Source organism: Phascolarctos cinereus, unplaced genomic scaffold, assembly GCF_003287225.1.
Source record: "Phascolarctos cinereus isolate Bilbo 61053 unplaced genomic scaffold, phaCin_HiC Scaffold_9;HRSCAF=440, whole genome shotgun sequence".
In the NCBI taxonomy this organism is placed as follows: Eukaryota; Metazoa; Chordata; class Mammalia; order Diprotodontia; family Phascolarctidae; genus Phascolarctos; species Phascolarctos cinereus.
Window position 1 is genome coordinate 219,631,311 of NW_027556402.1, and position 21,601 is coordinate 219,652,911.

Genomic DNA, 21,601 nt, shown 5'->3' on the forward strand with positions numbered 1-21,601 from the left:
ATTCATTTGGGAGTGTTGCTGTAGGGCTGCATTGGGTTTCATCTTTGCGAAGAGAAGCAAAACTATGGGTCCAGTCCTGATTCTTATCTGAGTGGTAACTGAAAATGAACAGTTTCAATTTTTTAAAACAGATTTTCTGCCCAGTCTTACTCCTCCCTTGAAACTCCATGCACCTAGAAAACCAAGTTATGATCAAAGAGTACACTTCTCTGGCTACACTTAGATCCTTGGGAAGTGAGTGTTAGAAGGCATACAGCCCGACTCTACAGGCTCGTCTATTCTGAGGATACCGAGCAGCCTTCCAATCATGACTGGCTTGCTTTTATGCATTCTGAGCCATACTTTAATTCATACTTTTCCTTTATGTTTCGCGCTGGGAGTATTTAAAAGTTGGGGTTATAGTCTGCTCAATACAGAGATAAAGCTGCAGTGTCTTAGCTATTCAAGTCTTTATTTTTTAAATACCCCAAGGCCCTAGACAGCATTAAGAGCCAACAGCCTGAAAAATTTCATTTTTAAAAAGTGCTGTTATGTTTGAATTATAAACTCCAGATGCTATGATTCCTATTTCACAACCTGACTTCAGTGCAGGTCCCTCAGCGCAAGACATTAACTTGTCTTTGTCTGTTCTAATGTATTATTTTTTTCATATTTAACAAAGAAATTTACATCTGTGAAGTCCTTAACAGGAATCATTTCCTCAATAGCTGAAGCCTGTGCATGAGGCTGGAGTTGCTGTCCCCATTTTAAAGAAGAGGAAACCAAGTCCCATAGATCTTTGGCTGTTGTCTATGACTTATCCTTGGTGTTATGCAGTGTTTTCTGTTGGCAATGGTGGAATCACTGTTCTGCCTGGCCTAATTTTGCAGATGAGGATGTTGGAGTCCAGATCGGCTAGTTAAGTGGCTTCCCAGAGGCCACACAGGTAATGAAGTGAATAGGATCATGTAAGATCAGAGATTTAGACTTAGAAAGCCCCTTCCAGGTCACAAAGGTAGTAAAGGATCGGTGACTTTGACTGGAAAGGGACTTTACAGGTCATCTAGTCCAATCTTTCCATTTTAGAGAAGAAGAGACAGAGGCCCAGAGAACTTAAGAGACTTGCCCATGGTCACACAGGTAGTAAGTGGCAGAGCCAGGGTTTTAAATTCTTGAGCTCCGACTGCCGGTCCATCATGCTTTTTGCTGTACCATGCTAGAAGTCGAAAAGCTGAGAGTTGAACCCCGGTCCTGGGACTCCACATCTAGTATTCTCTCCACTATACTGCATTGTCCCCCTAAGCCCAACCCTGTCATTTTACAAATGAAAGAGCCAAGGTCCAGAGAAGAAGAATATTCTGCCTAAGGTCACACACAGTACAAGTTAATGGTATGCTACGATAGGGTACACTGCACACATTTATTAAGCACCTGCCATATGCCAGCCTCTGTATTAAGCTGTGGGGATACAAATGAGCACCATACTACGTCTATGAGAGGCTACAATAGAGAAGACTTTGTGCAGGTCGTATCTACCACTTGGGCTGTGTCTGATACTTACTCCTTTGGTGGTCTGCATATTCTGTATACAGATAGTCTGTAATCCTTTCTGTTTTGTCTTCTTCAGGACCAGGTATTGCCTTCGTGGTTTATCCTGAAGCCTTAACCAGGCTTCCTCTCTCTCCCTTCTGGGCCATAATCTTCTTCCTCATGCTCCTGACTCTTGGGTTGGATACCATGGTGAGCAGACTTGTTTTCTTGCCTCCTTAGCTTTTTCCAAAGCACAACCTCTAACAGGGCCTATGCAGGGTTCCAATGTGACACAATTGTCCTTTCTCCCAGTGGGGAAGGTGGCACTGAAAACAGTTGAAGAAGATGAGGACAGTTAGGGACTTGCTGATTTTACCAAGGAAGGTGTGGGGATGTGTGTGTGTGTGTGTGTGTGTGTATTTCTGAAATTTGGAGGGGAGTCTGTTTTTCCAAACAGCATACCAATCTTTATTCTGTATATTTTGAGCTGTCACTCAAATTTCTTACCAAAAATTATCAGAAGGTGGGAAAGAGGAAGAAATTGATTTAGGAGGAAGAAAATGATCACGTTTTTAGGAAAAATGACTTTTTACAAATAATGTGGCTAGGTTTATCAGTTAAGTGGATTGCTCCCCCCCCCAGTAGAAAGCAAAGGAGATGTAAATGATAGGAAAAGAATCTATAGCTACCTAATAAACAGAGAATACTTTCCAATGTTCTGATGGATGAAAGAATGTAGTGTGTGTGTGTGTGTGTGTGTGTGTGTGTGTGTGTGTGTGTGTGTGTGTCTGTGGGAATGGAGGGAAGTGGCAGGGGGAGAGACTTCTAAGAAATAAAACATTATTGCTCTCCTTGCCCATAATTGGTGACAAGATCCCAGTAGGTTCTTTTGGGTTATTAAAAGAAATAGCTTCCTTTCTTTTTCCTTTATAGAATGAATGTGTTTATTTAGGCTGTATAACTAACATTTTCCTTTACTGTTACCTCCACAGTTTGCCACCATTGAGACCATAGTGACCTCCATCTCAGATGAGTTTCCAAAGTATTTGCGCACACACAAGCCTGTCTTTACTCTCGGATGCTGTGTTTGTTTCTTCATCATGGGCTTTCCTATGATCACTCAGGTAAGTTGTTTGCTGGGATTCTCTTGGGGAAAGGAAGGCAGGGTAGGACATTGCTCTCTACCTCACTTCTTCATTCCCTCATTCGTTATTCATTTATTCGTGCAATTGTTATGGGCTTACTACTTACTTGGCATTTTGTTAGACAAAGGTTGCTGCCACAAAAATGGAGTTTACACAAATTAATTAGGGATTCATAAGGCAGAATTAATTCTGCCTCCATTTTGGCCAGTAGCAATGGATAGGTGTATCCTTGAACCAGGTAGGTAGCCACATAATGGACTTGCCTAACTAAGAAAACCCAATATAGAGAAGTCTGAACTTGCAAAATAGAGAAACTGCTGGATGATTATTCGCTTTAAAGTAAAGTCCACCACAAGATTCTTTTAAAGGTCTAAGTTCCTCAAATGCATTTAAATGTTTTTTTTAACAGGTTAAAAATTATTTGGCATAAGGCTTTGGGAAGAGAATTCAACAATCAAATTCAATAACCTTTTAGTAAGCATTTATTGTGTGTAAAACACTGTGTTAGTTTTTGAGGATTTAAAGATAAAGGAGACATAGCCTCTGTCCTTGTGGAAATTACAGTCTAGCTGGGGCCCTGAGACAAACTTCTGATACAAATTAGATTTTATGTAATATCAATTCATTAGGTAGGAGGATTAGGAAAAGAGAATGAATGTTTGAGAGTTAGGAGCCATTAGACAATTGAAGAACCATCAGAAATGCAGATATTATAGATTTAAATGATGATTGGAGAGTTGCAATGTATCAGAGGTGGAAGGGACCAAAGAAACACTCTAGTTCAATCAATACCTGCACAAGAATCCCATTGAAGATATATCCCCCCCCCCAATGTCATTATTTAGCCTTTGCTTGCAGATTTTGGTAAAGCAGAACCTATTATCTTCTGCATAAACTCATTCTGCTTTGGGATGTAGTTCTAATTATTTGGATATTTTTTTTTTCTTTACTGAACATAGAAGAATTGGAACAATTTGCTTCTTTGCAACTTTTATCCATTGCCCCCTGGGAACCATGGAGGACAATTCTGGTCTCTTCTATATGGTAGCCTCTCAAATACTTGAAGAAAGCTATTATATTCCTCATAAGCTTTCTCTTCTTTAGGCTAAATATCCTCATTTTCTTCCAACTGATTCTCATGTGGAATATTCTTGACATCCTTCCAAATATTGGTCATGTCTCTATGGATGGTCTCTAGTTAATCAACGTCCTTCCAAAAATATGGCATCCAGAACTGAACCCAGTATTCCAAATATGCTTGATCAGTACAGAGAATCAGAGGGATTAGCACCTCCCTATTTCCAGGCATTTTATTTCACAGCATCCCAGAATTTGAGTTGGAAGGGACCTCAATGGCTATTTAGTCCAACCAATACATGAATGGAATTGCCAGTATAATATACCAAACTTCTATTAATGCAACTGATGATTATATCAACATTTTCCACTGTCTTTGCTTAAAGTGCAATCTATTATTCAAAGTCAGGTGTGCTTATTAAGAGAAATATTGGTAACACTAGTATGACTTTCCCCATGTTGGATCTTCATCATTTCAGTTTAAGAGATTAGATTCTTCTCTGTGCTTGTTCTGTTGATTAGCCTGAATGTTTTCTGAGGCATTTGATACTCTTTCCAGGGTCCCTACTTATTAATTGAACAGAGGCATACCTAGTGGTCACAAATTCTCCCCAACCTGCAGTAATTATTGGTCCACTCCATGGACTTTGCAGTGTTGAGTTGCAATGTATGGTAGTAGGAAGAGCTTGAGATTTGGAGTCAGCAAATCAGGGTTGGAACCCGAACTCTGCCGCCTATGACCCATGGAGCCCTTTAGGAAGGTCATTTAACCTTGGTGGCTCTCAGTTTCCTCATCTGAAAAGAGACTAATTTAGACTTGATGTAGGAACAAAGAACTGGAACCAAAGAAGAATGGGCTGCTGCAGGAAGCTGTGATTTCAGTGGCTGGATATCCCACTTGAGAGGAATTCAAAAAAGGAATTCTTCTTCAGGTACAGATCAGACTGCATGGGGTTCTGACATACCACAGAGCTCTGAGATTCCATGATTCCATGACTGAATGATATCACCCAGCATCCCTTCCAGCCTGAAGCCTGGCTATCTCTACAAAATAAACATCAGATGTCGCATGGAGAAAAGGGTATTGAGAGTGTACTTAACTGTTGAATTGACTTTGTTTCCATTAGGGTGGAATTTACATGTTTCAACTCGTGGATACATATGCAGCCTCATATGCACTGGTCATCATTGCAATCTTTGAGCTTGTTGGGATTTCCTACATATATGGTAAGGAGTAACCAAGCATTATTTGGAATGGCTTCTTGGATGCAAGAGTGTTGTTATATGTCCTATGTGTGGAGAAAAGAATGGTAAGATAGAGGTACTACTTTGGGGACGCTAGAGAAGGGCAAAAAAATTTAAGCAAATGTGTGTGCACTTTGGGGGAGAGAGGAAGGACTTCTCATAGGATCCTAGAATCTTAGGGTTTCATAGAACTAGAACTGCAAGGCCTTCAGAGATCATCCAGTCCAGCCTCATTTTACAGATAAAGGAAACAGGTCTGTGAATCAGACTTCTTTTGGATTTTGTGAGTAATAAAAGATGAGTGATACCCTTAGAAAAATGATTTTCTCAGAGGCAGTGTGGGCCAGTGAAAAGAGAATGCTAAAAATGGAGTCTGAGGACCTGACTTTGAATCCTACCTTTCATGCTGACTCCTTCTGTAACTCTGGGCAATTCACTTAACCTCCTGGGATTTCAGTTTCCATAACTGTAGAGTGATTGCATTAGAATAGGTCAGAAATATGTTGGAGGCAGCTTGAACTGGCTCTTGGGATCCACTTGTTAAGATTTCAGTGTGAGCATTTACATTTCAGAAATTGGAAAATACAGCAAATCATGTCTGGATTTATTGTTTTGTTAATTGTTGAGACCTAAGAAAATGATGGAGAAAACAATGCAGATCAAACTTAAAAGTGTGTCACACATGCATCTCTTTGGGAGAGCTGATTGTTAAACATTTACTAGCACACCCTGGGATGAAAGGCCCTTCTAGCACTAGAGCTATGATCCTCCAATGATGAGAGCAGCATCTTAGAGAAGACAAGAATTAGTCTATAGTCTATAACATAGGAAGGATAGAAAGCAGGCACGCTGCCTTGTCAGATCTAGCATTATCCTTAGGAGTGGGTATTTGGAAGTCACAATGGGCATGCCATTTCAGGTGGCATTTAATCTGAAGGTCTGCATGGCTGGCAGTCTTTGAGATGATATAAATAGCAGCTTGGCATCTCTACTAGATCTGGCATCTCTATCTATATAGAAGTGCCATGAAGCCACTCTTCAAAACACCTTGCTTGCTACTTGGGAACTTTTCTGTTTTTGCCTAAGAAATTCTTTGAAATGGAAAACATGAAGACGGAAAAAAAAAACCAGACTCTGTGGGAAGTAGGAAGCATTAACTGGTTTCCAAGTCATGACAGAGACATTGCCCCAGGTTTAGGCTCCTGGGACTTTTAGAAAGGAAATGTGCTCTCTGGCTAGAGAGTATTACATAGACCACTTCGACAAACTGCATCCTTTGAGAAAAGTGAGTATAGAGATTCTAGTGGAATGGGCGACCTAGCAGCTAAACAGTTCAGGCTGTTAAGATAGCACTGTGTCTCATACTGATTTTGTATGAATGAATGAGTGAAAAAGCATTTATTAATCACCTACTATGTACCAAAGAGATACAAACACAAAGTTGAGACTATCCCTGCCCTCAAGGAGCTTACAATCTAATAAGAGTGGATGGCATATATAAAGGATTGATGACCAGGGGAGGGGATTTTGGTCTGAGCAGTTACGGGGATGGTGAGTTGAATCGTAGGGTAATCAGCATACCTACCCTCTAAGCATTTGTAGCAACAATTTGATTACTGTGCTTAGAGGGAGAAGTGGAAAGTGGGGAAGGGAGGTATATGTGTGGGCAGCAAGGAGGAAGGTTAGGTGGCCCAAGTTGATGGCTGGATGAGCTGTGAAGCAGGGTCTCATCTGAGACTCATCTAAGACTGAATTTGCCTCCAGTCCCTTGCCAAATCAAGTTAATTCTGCCCCATAATGAAAGGGCCAAAGCTGACAGGTCCTGTAATGATTTTAAAATTGAGCAAATGTTCACAGTCCTAGGAAAGCACTTTCTGCTTTGAGCAGAGAATGAAAAAAGTAAGTACAGGACTGAGTTAACTATACATTTAGACCTAGATATCAGAATTCCCAGTTCTGTGCCATGGGAATTTACATAGACCGCCCAGGCTGAAAGGGAATTTCAGAGATGTTTTCATCCAATACATCATTTCCCAAGGTAACTGGATGGGCAAGTGAAATTCTTTACTTGGTATTCCATTCCAGCAAAAGGTAATGCTCTAATTTACCTGTGTTGATATGTATATCCTCATTGATGATATTCACAAAAGACACCTTTACATAGTTCTTTTGCTAAAACAGACTTATTTAACAGCTTAAAAGCATCATTAAACCAAAAGCTTTTTCTACTTTAGTTTTAAAGCATAAAAATATGAGATAGATTTTTGCATATAAAACTGGAAGTAGATTCCCTATGTCCCAAAAGATATACATACATATCTATATCTATATCTAATCTATATCTATATCTAATCTATATCTATATCTATATCTAATCTATATCTATATCTATATCTATATCTATATCTATATCTATATCTATATCTATATCTATATCTATATCTATATCTATATCTATATCTATATCTATATCTGTATCTGTATCTGTATCTGTATCTGTATCTGTATCTGTACCTGTATCTGTATCTGTACCTGTACCTGTATCTGTACCTGTACCTGTACCTGTACCTGTATCTATCTATATCTATATCTATATCTATATCTATATCTATATCTATATCTATATCTATATCTATATCTATATCTATATCTATATCTATATCTATATCTATATCTATATCTATATCTATATCTATACCTATACCTATACCTATACCTATACCTATACCTATACCTATACCTATACCTATACCTATGTCTATGTCTATGTCTATGTCTATGTCTATGTCTATGTCTATGTCTATGTCTATGTCTATGTCTATGTCTATGTCTATGTCTATGTCTATGTCTATGTCTATGTCTATGTCTATGTCTATGTCTATGTCTATGTCTATGTCTATGTCTATATCTATCCATATCCATATCCATATCCATATCCATATCCATATCCATATCCATATCCATATCCATATCCATACCCATACCCATATCCATACCCATACCCATACCCATACCCATACCCATATCTATCTATATCTATATCTATATCTATATCTATATCTATATCTATATCTATATCTATATCTATATCTATATCTATATCTATATCTATATCTATATCTATATCTATATCTATATCTATATCTATATCTATATCCATATCTATATCTATATCTATATCCATATCTATCTATATCCATATCCATATCCATATCCATATCTATATCTATATCTATATCTATATCTATATCTATATCTATATCTATATCTATATCTATATCTATATCTATATCTATATCTATATCTATATCTATATCTATATCTATGTCTCTGTCTCTGTCTCTGTCTCTGTCTCTATCTATCTATGTCTATGTCTCTCTCTCTCTCTCTCTCTCTCTATCTCTATCTCTATCTCTATCTCTATCTCTATCTCTATCTCTATCTCTATCTCTATCTCTATCTCTATCTCTATCTCTATCTCTATCTCTATCTCTACCTATGTATATGTATCTTGAAAGTTTTGGTGCTGGTGCCCTTAGTGATCTGCAATACTTGGACACTTTTGCAAATCTGCGATTTAATGGGTGTGGGCACTTCCTCTTTCTATGAAGACTGTAACTCACTGGGCTACCTCCAGCACGAACGTTTTAGATGAAAATTTCAGATTGAACCTTAAATGGATTCTTTTTTCTTTTTTCTTTTTATTTTTTTCCTTAAATGGATTTTTAACCCACCAATCAGAATAGAATGTTTCCCGATAAAGCGAATAGGATCAGAGGATCATAAATTGAGAGCTAGAAGGTGACCTCAGAGGACATCTAGCCAAATCCACTCATTTTACAGGGGAGAGAATTGAGTCCCAGAGAGGTCAAGTCAGTTGTCCAAGGTCACACAGGTATGGGATTTGAATCCAGGTCTTCAAATTATGGATCCAATTCTCTTTCTACTGTATCCCACTGTAGTTTGAGTTTATGGCTTATATTTTAATATTGATCATTCAGGAAAGCAATGATATGTACTCTAAGTACCATGTAGGAAAGGGTTGCTCTTTGGCATTCCACTTCAATAGTATGAGGCCAGATAAAAATGCCAAGTCAGTAGAAGGCTGGACAAAAATGAGACGTATCAGAAAAACATTGCCCTGACGAGTACAATTTGCTTGTTGCATCATCTTCTTTTAAACTAAGTGAGTCAATGAAACAAGAGGGAATAAGCTGAAGTGAAAAGAGTTCTAGGTGGGAAGCGAGGGGCCCTGGCCCTGGTCCTGATGTTGCTCGGTGCAGTCTCTCTGGGCTTAGGTTTCCTCATTTGCCAAATGAAGGGGCTGAACTATGTGATTTCGAAGGTCTCTTCCAGCTTTAACAATTGGAGATGTGTACTTCCTTCTTAACAGAGGGAATTTCATGCTTATTGGCTTTTAACACGAGATATGAGAACCATCTGTGATTTCAGTCATGTTGGGAATTTAACTTCCACCATTAACACAGATCCAGGTGCCAAACTCTATGAATTAGCATCATCGAAATAGAGCTGGAAGGGACCTCAGAGGCTCTCAAGTTCAATGATTAAATTTTACAAATGAGGAAACTGAGGCTCGAGGAAGATAACTAACTTGCCCAAGGTCATAAAAGAAGCATGATTTGAAACCAGGTCACCTGACTCCAGGGTCACTGCTTTTTCCACTATACATATCCTTGTGAGATATCTGAGACGGAGATTAAATCATTTGCCCAAGGTTACCCTACTTTTATGGGTTGGAGAAAGGATTTGGACCCAGGTCTTCTTCATCCAAAGTTATCACTCTATCCATCCTATCATGTTGTTTGTATTAAAAAAAAAATATGCTGAATGTTCAGTTCTGTGCTTGGTTTCAATACCAATCTGGGTTCGGTATTCTTAAAGGGCCCTGGGCCTCTAGCACCCCAGTATAAGGATGGAAACTTAGCTCTCTGAGTTTGACTCAGGCATTGTGCCTTTAAGCACCTTCTAAATAAATGAAATCGCTTTTAAATTTCTTTGAATTTTATTGGGAGCCAATACACAGACCTTATGGCTAGAAGAATAAGAGATCAGATAAATGACATGGGGTTTTGTAGAGGCAGAATAGATTGGTTCCACACTGGAGTTGAAATTCTTAATTTTGTCTGTGCATTCGCTCAGATCACAGTGCTTTAAATTGGTGTGATTTATTTTCCACCTCCAACAATTGCTTGTTTCACACCCCCTGGAACATTGACTTCCACATCCTTGTACTTTTCATAATAAGGATGTTGGCACTGCACCAGGCAGTGGCTTTTATGATGGAATAAATCTGTCTTCAGCTCTTGTTACATGTTCTGCTTGCTGAACTCATCAAGATTTTTAATTTAAAAAAAAGCCCTCTAATCTGGACTTACTTTTTTCCCTCTCTGATGTTACTGGCTTCCCATCTGACCTCTTTATTTGTATTTTGGCTCTTTCACAACTCTCAAATCTCAGTATAGAGCTGATGTGCAGGATATAAATCTTCCTTGCTTTGCTTGATAGGGGACAATAGGCAGAAGGCAAAAAGGGTCTTAATTGTTAAATCAGTGACAAAAGCCTTCAATGAATACATTCTATGAGCCTACCACCGTTCCAGGTAGTGTGGGGAAGAGAGCAGAGTTCTACTGCCAGCTACATGCAAAGCACTGTGCCTTTTGGTGGTGGGTGTGATACAAAGCTTAGAAAAGACATTGTGTCTGCCATTGATGTATGTAGGGTGCCCTTTCAATTTTAAAATTCTATATGAAGGTCAGTTACTATTTGTTCTCAGTCAATACTTTCGCAAGGATTTTTAGGAGAGGGACACACAAGGTTGAGGGTGAGGAGGCTGAGGGTGATAGAGGATGGGAGAGTAAATTGAAGAAGACAAGGTTCATCTGCTTCCCAATTTTGCCCGTAGTCAACATCCTCTATATGTTAATGCCATTATTGTCTTTGGGTACAAACTGTTCTTAGATGGTTGATTAATCTACAAGCATTCATTAAGCCTCTTCTGTATGACTAGCACTGTGTTAGGTGCTGGGAATACAGAGATAGAAGTGAAATTATTTCTGCCTTCTAGGAGCTTGTAATCTAAAGAGGAAAATGATATGTACATACAAGGCTGTATAAAAATACATATGAAAGAAATGCATGATAATTATATTGGAGAAAACTGGAGTTGCTGGGACATAGGGTGAAGGAGGGAAAAATCAGGAAAGGCTTCATGTAGAAGATGGTGTTTGTGCTGAATTTGAAAGTAAAACAGGAATCCCTAGAGTCATAAGTAAGGAGGGAATGTCAAACAGAGAAAACCTGCATTGTATACATTAAAATTAACTTCTAATGGGAATTTCTAGGAAGCTAATTAATTTTTTTCTCGATTAGGAAGTAGTTTCTTCATTGAAGGCATAGACCGTGATGCATTTCTTTTGTGTCTCCCTTTCCTTACCCCTTCCAGTGCCTAGTATTGGCTGCTCTCTAAGATCCTTTCCGTCTCCAACATCCGATTACTCAAAATGTATTTGGCCTTGTCCAAAGGTGAAACAGACCTTCTCTCCTCTGACACTGCAAGCCCTCTCCCTGCATGCCTTAATTATTGCAATAGCCTTCTTGTGGACCTGCCTGCTTCTAGTCTGTCCCCCCTCAAATCCATTTTCCATTCAGCCAGTAAAGTGAGTTTCCTAAAATGCAGGTCTGATCACATTACTGCCACCCCTCCCCCCACAATTGCCTCCAGGACCAAATACAAAATGCTTTGTTTGGCATTCAAAGCCTTCCATAACCTAACTCCTCTTACCTTTCAAGTCTTCTGTCACCTTCTTCCCCAACGCGTACTGTACTGGCCTTCTAGCTGTTCCATAAACAAGACACTCCATTTCTCTTCTCCGGGCATTTTCTCAGGCTCTCCCCTGTGTCTAGAACTCTTTCCTCTACTCTGACTACTGACCTCCTTGGCTTCCTTTATGTCCCAACTAAAACACCACCTTCTACAAGAATCTTTTCCTAGTCTTTCTCAATTCTAGTGCCTTCCCATTAATTATTATTTCCCATTAATTATTAACTATTTCCCATTTATCCTGCATATAGCTTGCTTTGTATATATTGGTTTGCATGTCATCTTCCCCATTAGAGTGTAAGTTCCATAAGGGCAAGCACTATCGTTAGCCTCTTTTTGTATCCCCAGCACTTGGCACAGTTCCTGGTACATAGCTGGTGCTTAATACATGTTTATTGATTGATTATTGAATGAGGATATCCTGAGAGTCATAGATTTTCAGAGATGGAAGAGGCTTCCCCAGTCATCTCATCCAAGTGATATGTGAAAGGAGCCCCCCTTATATCATACCCAGCAAATGGTCACTCAACGTCAGCTTGAAGACCTCTGAGGAGGGCTACCTACTCTCTCTTAAAGCAGGTTATTCCACTTGGGATGGCAAAGCATGCAAATAGACCTGAAGCTGTAACTTGTAGTGTGTCCACAAGGAAGCACCTAGACAATGTTAACATAGCACAACTTTCAAGTTTTTCTTAAAGAACTTTGTGGACATTCAAAGTTAGTCATAAAGTCATACATTGTAAAGTAAAACAGAAGGTATTCCTTGATTTCTACTCATGTTCTGTGGTTGCTCAAGGCCCATTTAGTGATGGGAGCAGTTTTCTACTAAGACTTAGGCTCATGGTTTACTGGTGTTCACTTTTGGTTCTTACTGCCTCCCCCCCCCCCCACCTCTTGGTGAATTTTCGGCTCCAGCCTCAGATTTGTTAGTGGGAAAAGAGTCTGGCTTTTTCCTTTCTCATCCTATTCCTTGGAAACAGCATGTAACTCGTTTATTTCTTTTGAAAAAAGAATTTTATTACTTATACTTGGGGAGAAGCTAGGTGGTGCAGTGGGTAGAGTGCTGTACCTGGAGTCAGGAAGACTCATCTTCACAAGTTCAAATCCGGCCTCAGACACCTGCTAGCTGTGTGACCCTGGACAAGTCACTCAACCATGTTTGCCTCACTTTCTCATCTATAAAATGAACTAGAGAAGGAAATGGGAAACCACTCTGATATCTCTGCCAAGAAAACCCAAAAAGGGGTCATGAAGAGTCAGATACGACTGAAAAACAACAACACTAACATCTACCCACCAGCAGGCGTACAATGGGATAAAGCAACAAAGAAAAAGGAAAATTCGTAAGTGTACAAATGCCTTAATTGGCTAATTCTGGTGCTATTGCTAGGAATAATGTTTGTTTTTATCTTATTTTCCGTCTTTCCATTGGCTCCTTGCCCTCTGCCTACAAACATGATCAAGCTTCCCTAATCCTAAAAAAGTCTTCCCTTGACACTTTTTTCCCTGTATAACTAACATCCCATCTCTCCCCTTCACTGCTAAACTTCTTGACACAATTATCTTTAATGAATGCCTCCATTTCCTTACTACCCACTCCCTCCCCAAGCTCTTATATTCTCTCTTCCTTCCCCATCACTCCCCTGACACTGCCCCCTCAAAGGGCACCAGTCACCCCACAATCACCAAATCAAAAGCCTTTTTTTCCTTCCACAATCTTTTTACAGCTTTTGGTCCTAATGAAACTCTCTTCTCTCAGTTTCAGAGATACCATGCTCCTCCTACTTCTGCAACTGCTTCTTGTCTATGTCCTTGGCTCCTTAAATGTGGGTGCTACCCAAAGATAGGCATCTTTGATCCCTGCCTCTTTTTGCATTCTCTCCCTCAGAAATCTCATTCACTCCTAAGGTTTCCTAGACTACTACTATTACCAGCAATTCTCAAATCTCTTTCTCTAGTCCTGACCTTCTGAGCTCCAGATAAACTCCAATGATGTCAACGAGCAGCACTTCAAACTTAGCATATCTAAAACTGAGCCTATTATCTATCTTTCTGACTTCACTGTTTTTGTCATTGGCACCTCTACTCACTCACTGCCCCATACTTGGAACTTTGGGATCGTCTTTGACTCCTCTCTCCCTTACCCTTCATATCCAATTAATGACCAGAACCTGTAGTTTTCATCTCTAAAGCAGTTCACATTTGTTCCCTTCTCTGCTACTACTGCAACCATCCTAGTAAAATTCCCCATTACTGCATACAATATTTTCCTTTCAGGTCTTCCCATCCCAATTTCTCTCTCTTCTTCAATCTTATCCTTCATGCTGCTGTCAGAATAATCTTTTTTTTTTTTAATGCACCCATCTGTTCACATCATTCCCATGCTCAAAAAACCTTCAGTGACTCTCTATTGCCTACTGAGTGAAGTTCAAACTACCTTTCCTGGTCCTCAAGGCTCTCTATAACCTACCACTAACTTACTATTCCAGTCTTGACTGTTATTGCTCCTTTCCATGCATACAAAACTCTGCCCTTTGCAGGCAGAGTAATTTAATTAAGGAACAAGTGTTTATTAAGTACCTCCTCTGTGCCAGGCGATGTGCTAGGCAATAGGGTACAGATACAAAAGTGAGTCAGACCCAGTTCTCAAAGAGGTTACATTCTGATGGGAAAGAATACAAAAAGGGGCAAAGTGGCCCTGGAAGAGAGTTTTGGTCTGGGCCACAGGGTAGGTAATTAACACAACTGTTAAGATGGTGATGATCTCATTATCAGAACAAGAACAAGAAGGAAACTGAAGACATCCACCCTCTACCAGCTATCTCCCTGCCCCCCGTGGTCCTATAAAGAATATTCTAGAACCTAGAGATAGAGAACAAGAGGTGATTAGACGTCTTAGGCTATGCTTAGTTATAACTCCAGGGGCCTGCTGTTTTAGCAGACTTTGCATTAAGCCTTACTCTGCTTCAGGAATGATCATAGTCACAGCAGGTTGGCTCCTGCAGAGCTGTGACAATAAGTATTCTACCCATGAAATGTGAGTGAATGAATGCTTGGCAAGTTGGAGATCATCTTTCTTGCTAGAGTTGCCAGGATACTAGCGATAATTAGCAAATAAAGCAAGGACTACATGCTTCCGGGAATGTGTGCTCTTGGGGACACTAAGCAGTCTTCTACATGATGTGAAAACAGGGAGACTGAGAAACCTCCTGCTAATCAAAGATGATCTCTCCTGTTGGCTTGTCAGCCAAAGCTAATCATTTCAGTTGCACCAAGAGGCAGTGTTGTGTGGTGGAAAGAGCACTGTGTTTTGAGTCTAGAGAGACCTGGGTGCAAATCTTGCCTTTGATACTTACTAGTAGGGGCACCATTGGCTAGCAGTCACTTAACCTGTCATCTGTAACATGGAGTTTAATAAGACATTCAGTACATACCTCATAGGATTATTGCAGGGTTGGAATGAGATAATGAATGTAAAGTGCTTTGCCCACTTTAAAGGGCTAGGAAATATCAGCATTGAGGGGAGTAATACCTGAGCAGAGACTAGTTTATCTAATTAACCTGTTGTCATTCATTTCCATGTCCCAGAGAGTAGTAGATCCCTCAGGTAATGAGATACAGGAATAATAATAACAATAATGATATCTAACATTCTTTTTTACCACCTCAAGGTTTGTAAAACACTTTACATAGATCATTCCATTATCTCTCACAACCACCCTATGAGGTAGGTGTTATTATTATCTTAATTTTATAGATGAGGAAACTATGGCTAAGAGGTTAAGTGACTTGTCTAGGGTCTCATAGCTAGTAAGTGTCTGAGGCAGGATTTGAACTCAGGCCTTCCTGATTCCAAGTCTAACAGTTTACCCATAAGATTGAATGGGGAGGGGGAAGCTAGGTGGTGCAGTGGATAGAGCACCGGCCCTGGATTCGGAAGGACCTGAGTTCAAATCCGGCCTCACACACATGATACTTACTAGCTGTGTGACCCTGGGCAAGTCACTTAACTCCACTGCCTAGGCACCCCCCCCAAAAAAAAGAGATTCAGTGGGGAGAGGGCTGTATTGAGGAAGGAGTCAGGCAGAGGTGTAGGGGCTTTAGGGTTCTGAAATACCTGTGGTCACCAATGAGCAGCATGAAGGATCTAGACAGGGCTGGGGATTCCAATGGGGCAAGAGAATAGAAAAAGGAAAACTGAAGGGGAACTAAGGAACTTCTTCCCAGTTTTAGAAAACCCAGGGGGATCCAGGAAACTCAGAAAGGACAAGCATGGCTGGAAACCTGGGTAGAGGCAGGAGGTTGGAGAGGACAGGGCAAAGGAAAAGGGGAGAAGCATTTTTAATGTGCCTGGCACTGTGCTAAGTACTTTACCAATATTATCGCATTTGATCCTCATAACAACCCTGGGAGCGGGGTGCTATCATTATTCCCATTTACAGTTGATGAAAATGAGATTAAGTTACTTGCTCAGGGTCACACAGCTAGGGGGTGTCAGAGGCTGGATTTTAATTCAGGTCTTCCGAACTCCAGGCACAGTGCTGTATCTACCATGCTACCTAGCTGGGCAGCAGGGAACAGAGCTGTAATTATTCACATTGCTGAAGTGATAGGGCAGGGTCAGAAGAACTGCTAGAAAAGGCAAAATGGCATAGGAAGTGAGTGCTGAACTTGGAGTAAGAAAGACTTGAGTTCAAATCCTACCTCAGATACTATCTGTGTGAACCTGGGTAAGTCATTTGACCTCTTGAGTCTTTAGTTCCTCATCTGCAGAGTGAGGCGGTTGGACTTAATTTCTCAGATTCCTTCCAAGACTAAATCTATGCTCTATGCTATCTTGGATTAAACTATGACCAGAAACAAAGAACTGAGTGCTGAAGTAAAAATGATTAGAGAACTTGGGAAAAGTAAGTATTCTGTCTTAGAATTTGTACTACCTTGGGATTTGTTTTACAAGGGAGGAAAGTCAATGATAACCTGACATGTTTCCACCTACATTTTCAGTAGTGGAGGGTGAATTTCCAAGATTCATAGACCAGATAGATAGGAATCCATGGCCTAAAATTCTACAAAGATTATCAGCCCAAGAGAGATGGGAAATTCTCAAGTATGATGTGATCTCTCTTCTATATATACTGTGTATACAATATGTGCTATTGAGTCTAAGTCTGACTGTCTACAACTTTGCTTCTAATACTTGCCTCTGGGGACAAGCAAAACTAAGCTGAGTTTTCTTATATGGCAATCCTTCATATGCTTGGAGATCGCCATCGTGTGCCTCCTGCTAAGCCTTCTCTTCTCCAGGCTCTGCTTTGATCTGGGGAACAAATTTGAAGAATGACATTGATACACTGGGGGCTACCCTGCTACCCGGGATGGTGGCCAGGCTAGGGAAGGATCTGAAGAATGAGGACCAAGAATGTTTAGGCTGGGAAAGAGAGCACCTAAATGGATATGATATCAAAGTGGCAGACAAAAGAATTTAGGCTCAATAGTAAAAAAAACAATCTTAACACTTGGAGTTATCTTAAAAACAGAGCGGGCAACTTTGAGAAAGAGTAAATTTGTGGTCTTTCATGGTCTCTGAAGGTCTTCAGATGAAGACTGGATGAGCATTTAGATGAAGATCCAGTTGAGCAGATTGGTAGGTACACGTTTGACTAGATGGTCTCCTCAGATCCTGTCCAGCTCGAATTTTGTTATCCTGCTACTCCTGACAGGACATCAGTTTTCTGTTTAAAAAATGAAGGAAGAAGCTAGAAGTGTCTGGGTAGAAGGAAGACTACTTACTACCTGTCAGAGATGGGGCAAAGGGGACTTAGTAGAATATAAGCTTTTTGAGGGCAGGAACCAGTCTTAGGGAAACTTTGATTCTCTTCTAGTGCTTCCAAGCACAGTTGGTGAGGTTAAGGGGGAAAACAGTAACCCCATGACCCAAAAGCATTTTCCATCTATTATTCTTTATGTGTTGGCTTATCCCCCCATGCCTTTTAAAAGTGAAAAGGTCTTTGGAATGATTGATGTATGGAGTCTTAGGATCATAAGATCGGATATTTAGAATTGGAAGTAATCTCAGAGTTCATGTAATCTTACATCCTTCATTTTATAGATGAGAAGACTGAGTCACAAAGAGTTTAAGTAACTTGTCCAAGCTCCAGCGGTAGACAAGGGATTCAAATGCAGGTCCCATGAGTCTTTCCACTATCACCCACCTCCTCTCCCCATCTCCTTTAACCTATGGATTACAATTGTATCTGTGACTGGGATGACAATAAGCCTCATTGAACCAAGGAGGGAAGCTGATCAAGACACAATGATTTTATAATGGGGAAATTTTTGTCTGATGGCTCTACAGCTGGCCCCACGCATAGGATAAACAAAAATGTATCCTAGATACAGGCCCATAAAAGCCAGCTTTATCGGTTTGACTAATGAGAACAGAAAACCGCATGAAGTATAATAAATTTTAAACTCATTCTGTGAGGCTTTTTCATTATCTGCTGTACCCATTGGATGAGCTTATCATAGGGTTTTCTAGATGAGTGGCATAATGATTCAAGAAATTAAAAAAAAAACATGGGATTTAGTCAATCTTGGCTCAGCCACTTGCTATTTGGGTGACCTTGGGCAAGTCATTTCTCCTTTCTGAACCTCAGTTTCATTTCTAAAATGAAGTCATTGGATTGGATGACCTCCAAAGTCCTTTCCAGCTCTAAGTCTCTGATTCTATCAACTGATGCACTGTCAAAGACAACAGAATGAGCATATGTGCAAGTCTGAGCTGGTGTTAGACTGCTTTGATATAGTCTAAATGCTACTGGTGGACCAATAGCTTTTAGGTGTCACAGGAGGTAAAATCCTTGAATCGTACTGCTGCATGCATTTAATAGCTATTTAAAGTTTCAATTCTACATTATCTTCTGGACAGAGAGCAACTCGTGCATCAGATGGTCTCCTACATAAGTGGTATGACCTTTGTATCAGTCAGGTGCCATGTTAGGCCAAAGAACTTGAATGTGTTTCTGTAATGAGACCCAATCTTCCTACATTGCCTGATGCCCTGACTGCTTCTGCTTGTTTGTTTGCAGGTTTGCAGAGATTTTGTGAAGATATAGAAATGATGATTGGGTTCCAGCCAAACATATTCTGGAAAGTCTGCTGGGCATTTGTAACACCTACTATTCTTACAGTAAGGATCATATATTGCCAGTGGATGCTCCAACTCATGAATTAGATTTCTCTGGATTTATTTGATTTGTTTATGCTTCCCTTCTAAAGAGCAGAGCGTGGTAGCTTTGTGTAATTAATCTCAAAGATGAGAACACTGTGTACTTATCCTAGTAACTCTATGCGTACTTACAAAGGGAATCTTTCTCCTTTCATTGTACAAGAGGTTGCTGATGTGTTCTTTAAAGACCTTCATATGGAGATGGGCCCCTGGATTCATACTGCAGATTCTCCCCTGATCCCTGGGGCAGTAGGTTCAGTGGAAAGAGAATTGGTTCCGCAGTAAGGGGGCCTGGATTAAAATCCTACCTCTGATGCTAACTACTTGAGCATCTTTGGGCAGGTCATTTAAGCTCCCTGACCCCAAACTTCCTCCTCTGAAGTCCCTGTCAGCTGTAAACTGATATCCCTCAAGTCTCGATAAACGATCTCTTATTTTAATGCTCTTTGGAAAGCTATGGGTGCTCTCATATTCCCATTTTCCAGCAGGTGGCGCTAGAAGCCAGACTAAGAATGACCAGCCAAAGGTTGAGTGCTGGTATCTCTGAAGGAAATCAGGCAGGGAGAAAGATAATTGTGAAGAAAATCTGCATTTTCTTTTCTTTTGCTGTCATGGAGAATATAATCACATCATTTCAACTTCTTTCTGAGAGGCTGGAACAAAAAGAGGGGAAAAAAAGACCTATGTGATGCATTTGTTTCCGTCTACATGGAAAGTGATTAGCATTACTTTGGCATGCAGTCCTCCCCTCCCCCTGCCCATTATTCTAAAAGTCCCCTTTGCTGGAAGAGTTTAGATGTGAAATTTTAAAGGGTGTAAGATATGTTTGCCTTCTTTTAAAACCAGAACTGAGTCCACTATAGAAAGATCTGAATTACCTACTTGGTCGAAGGGAAATGCTTTATTGATGGAGTGAGAACATGCCCCTCAGTTGCTGCCAATAGTGGGGGTTTTTTTATTGGCCCAAATAAAAATTGGAATCCCTATGGGATTCGGCCTGCCTGCTTTCACTCTTTTGCCCTAGGGGAGTAGTGGAGACATTTGAACTGGAGAGATGCTTGTTGGATTCTGAGGAAGTGTAGTATATACATTTACATGTGCCATATCAGTCTCTGAGTTGGAAATAAATTATAGATCCTTATCTCTCTGATGAGAAGCACAGAGCCAAAGGCATATTTGATTAATCTATCATCTCTAAAGCATGCTTCCCATCCCTATGCAGAGATAGGACAGTAAAGAGGATTGTTCTGCTTCCCAGCCAGTCTGACACTGGGGGCAATTATATCCCTGCCTTCTTCCTTCAGGGTCTCTTTCAGGTGCAACTGAATTTAGGGTGATTTTTAAAAAATCATGCCCTTTTTAGATAGAGATAGTTGAAATAAAAACACTAGATTGCTCATGGGTCTTTCTTTTCCTTCCTTCCTTCCTTCCTTCCTTCCTTCCTTCCTTCCTTCCTTCCTTCCTTCCTTCCTTCCTTCCTTCCTTCCTTCCTTCCTTCCTTCCTTCCTTCCTTCCTTTCTTTCTTTCTTTCTTTCTTTCTTTCTTTCTTTCTTTCTTTCTTTCTTTCTTTCTTTCTTTCTTTCTTTCTTTCTTTCTTTCTTTCTTTCTTTCTTTCTATATTGGGAGGTTTCTTTAAGCTGTGCATATCCATTGAGATTTTGCTTTTGCTTTTGTTTCCCCATCCCTACCCACTTTCCACATACTACAGGAGTGACACGGTTACATGTTTCACCCAAGATGTGCTGCTTTCAATTTTGTGGTTCTTTTTCGTGGCATTTAGAAGAATATTGAACTCAATAATGGGCTCAGGTGAAGACTTTGAGTCACCTCTATCTCCCATTTAGCATTGACATGAATCTGGGACTTTACTGAGTTAAAAACACTGAAATTCCTCCCAACTCCCTTTAGCTCTCCATTCCTTCCCTGAGAGAATCTGCTGTTGTTCAGGCATTAGCTAATGGTGACAGATTGCTCTCCCGTGAAGAGAAGCATTTGATGGTTTGTTTTTCCTGTGGGCCCAGCCACTGAACAGAATATTAAGAGGAACTGGATTCTAGTCTCAACCTTTCTAAGGACTTTATGTGTTTCTTGTGTAACACATCTACTTAGTTCTTTGCTAAAGAAACGACGTACTGTAACTCATCCTAGGGGAAAATGTGGACAGTGCAGGAATTAGTTTTGCTTGATGGTGAGTATTTGTTCCAAGAGTTTTGTTTTTGTTTTTCATTTAGGGTAGGATATGGGAGGGAAAGAAAATTACATTAGTTAAATTAAAAATCAAAGCAGATGTAATTTCAAAAAGAAAAGAAAAAGAAATTAAAAAAAAGAAAGTATGAGAGCAAAGGGAAAAACCAAACTATCTTCTTTCAGTGAGAATTTATATACACTCTGACCTCAAGTGGCCCTACATTTTGGAAACCATTTCTGAAGGTATACGTAAAACAAAATGTCCTTGCTAGTGTACTGTTTTCTGGGAAGCAAGCTCAGATTTTTTTCGGTGGTGGGTGGATTTGACTCAACTTAGCACCACATTATCAGTGGATAGTCAATAGGTGA

The 21,601-nt window shown here is 40.1% G+C and overlaps 1 protein-coding gene across 1 annotated transcript in view; it reads left to right on the forward strand.

The window, feature by feature from the left end:
- Positions 1 to 21,601, forward strand: part of SLC6A5 (solute carrier family 6 member 5) — a 68,482-nt gene that overhangs the window by 38,055 nt on the left and 8,826 nt on the right. Inside the window, exons 10-13 of the mRNA XM_078148283.1 lie at positions 1,607 to 1,719; positions 2,502 to 2,633; positions 4,859 to 4,958; positions 18,906 to 19,006. Of these exons, the coding sequence (XP_078004409.1) occupies positions 1,607 to 1,719; positions 2,502 to 2,633; positions 4,859 to 4,958; positions 18,906 to 19,006 (446 nt within the window). The remainder of the gene's footprint in view (positions 1 to 1,606; positions 1,720 to 2,501; positions 2,634 to 4,858; positions 4,959 to 18,905; positions 19,007 to 21,601) is intronic.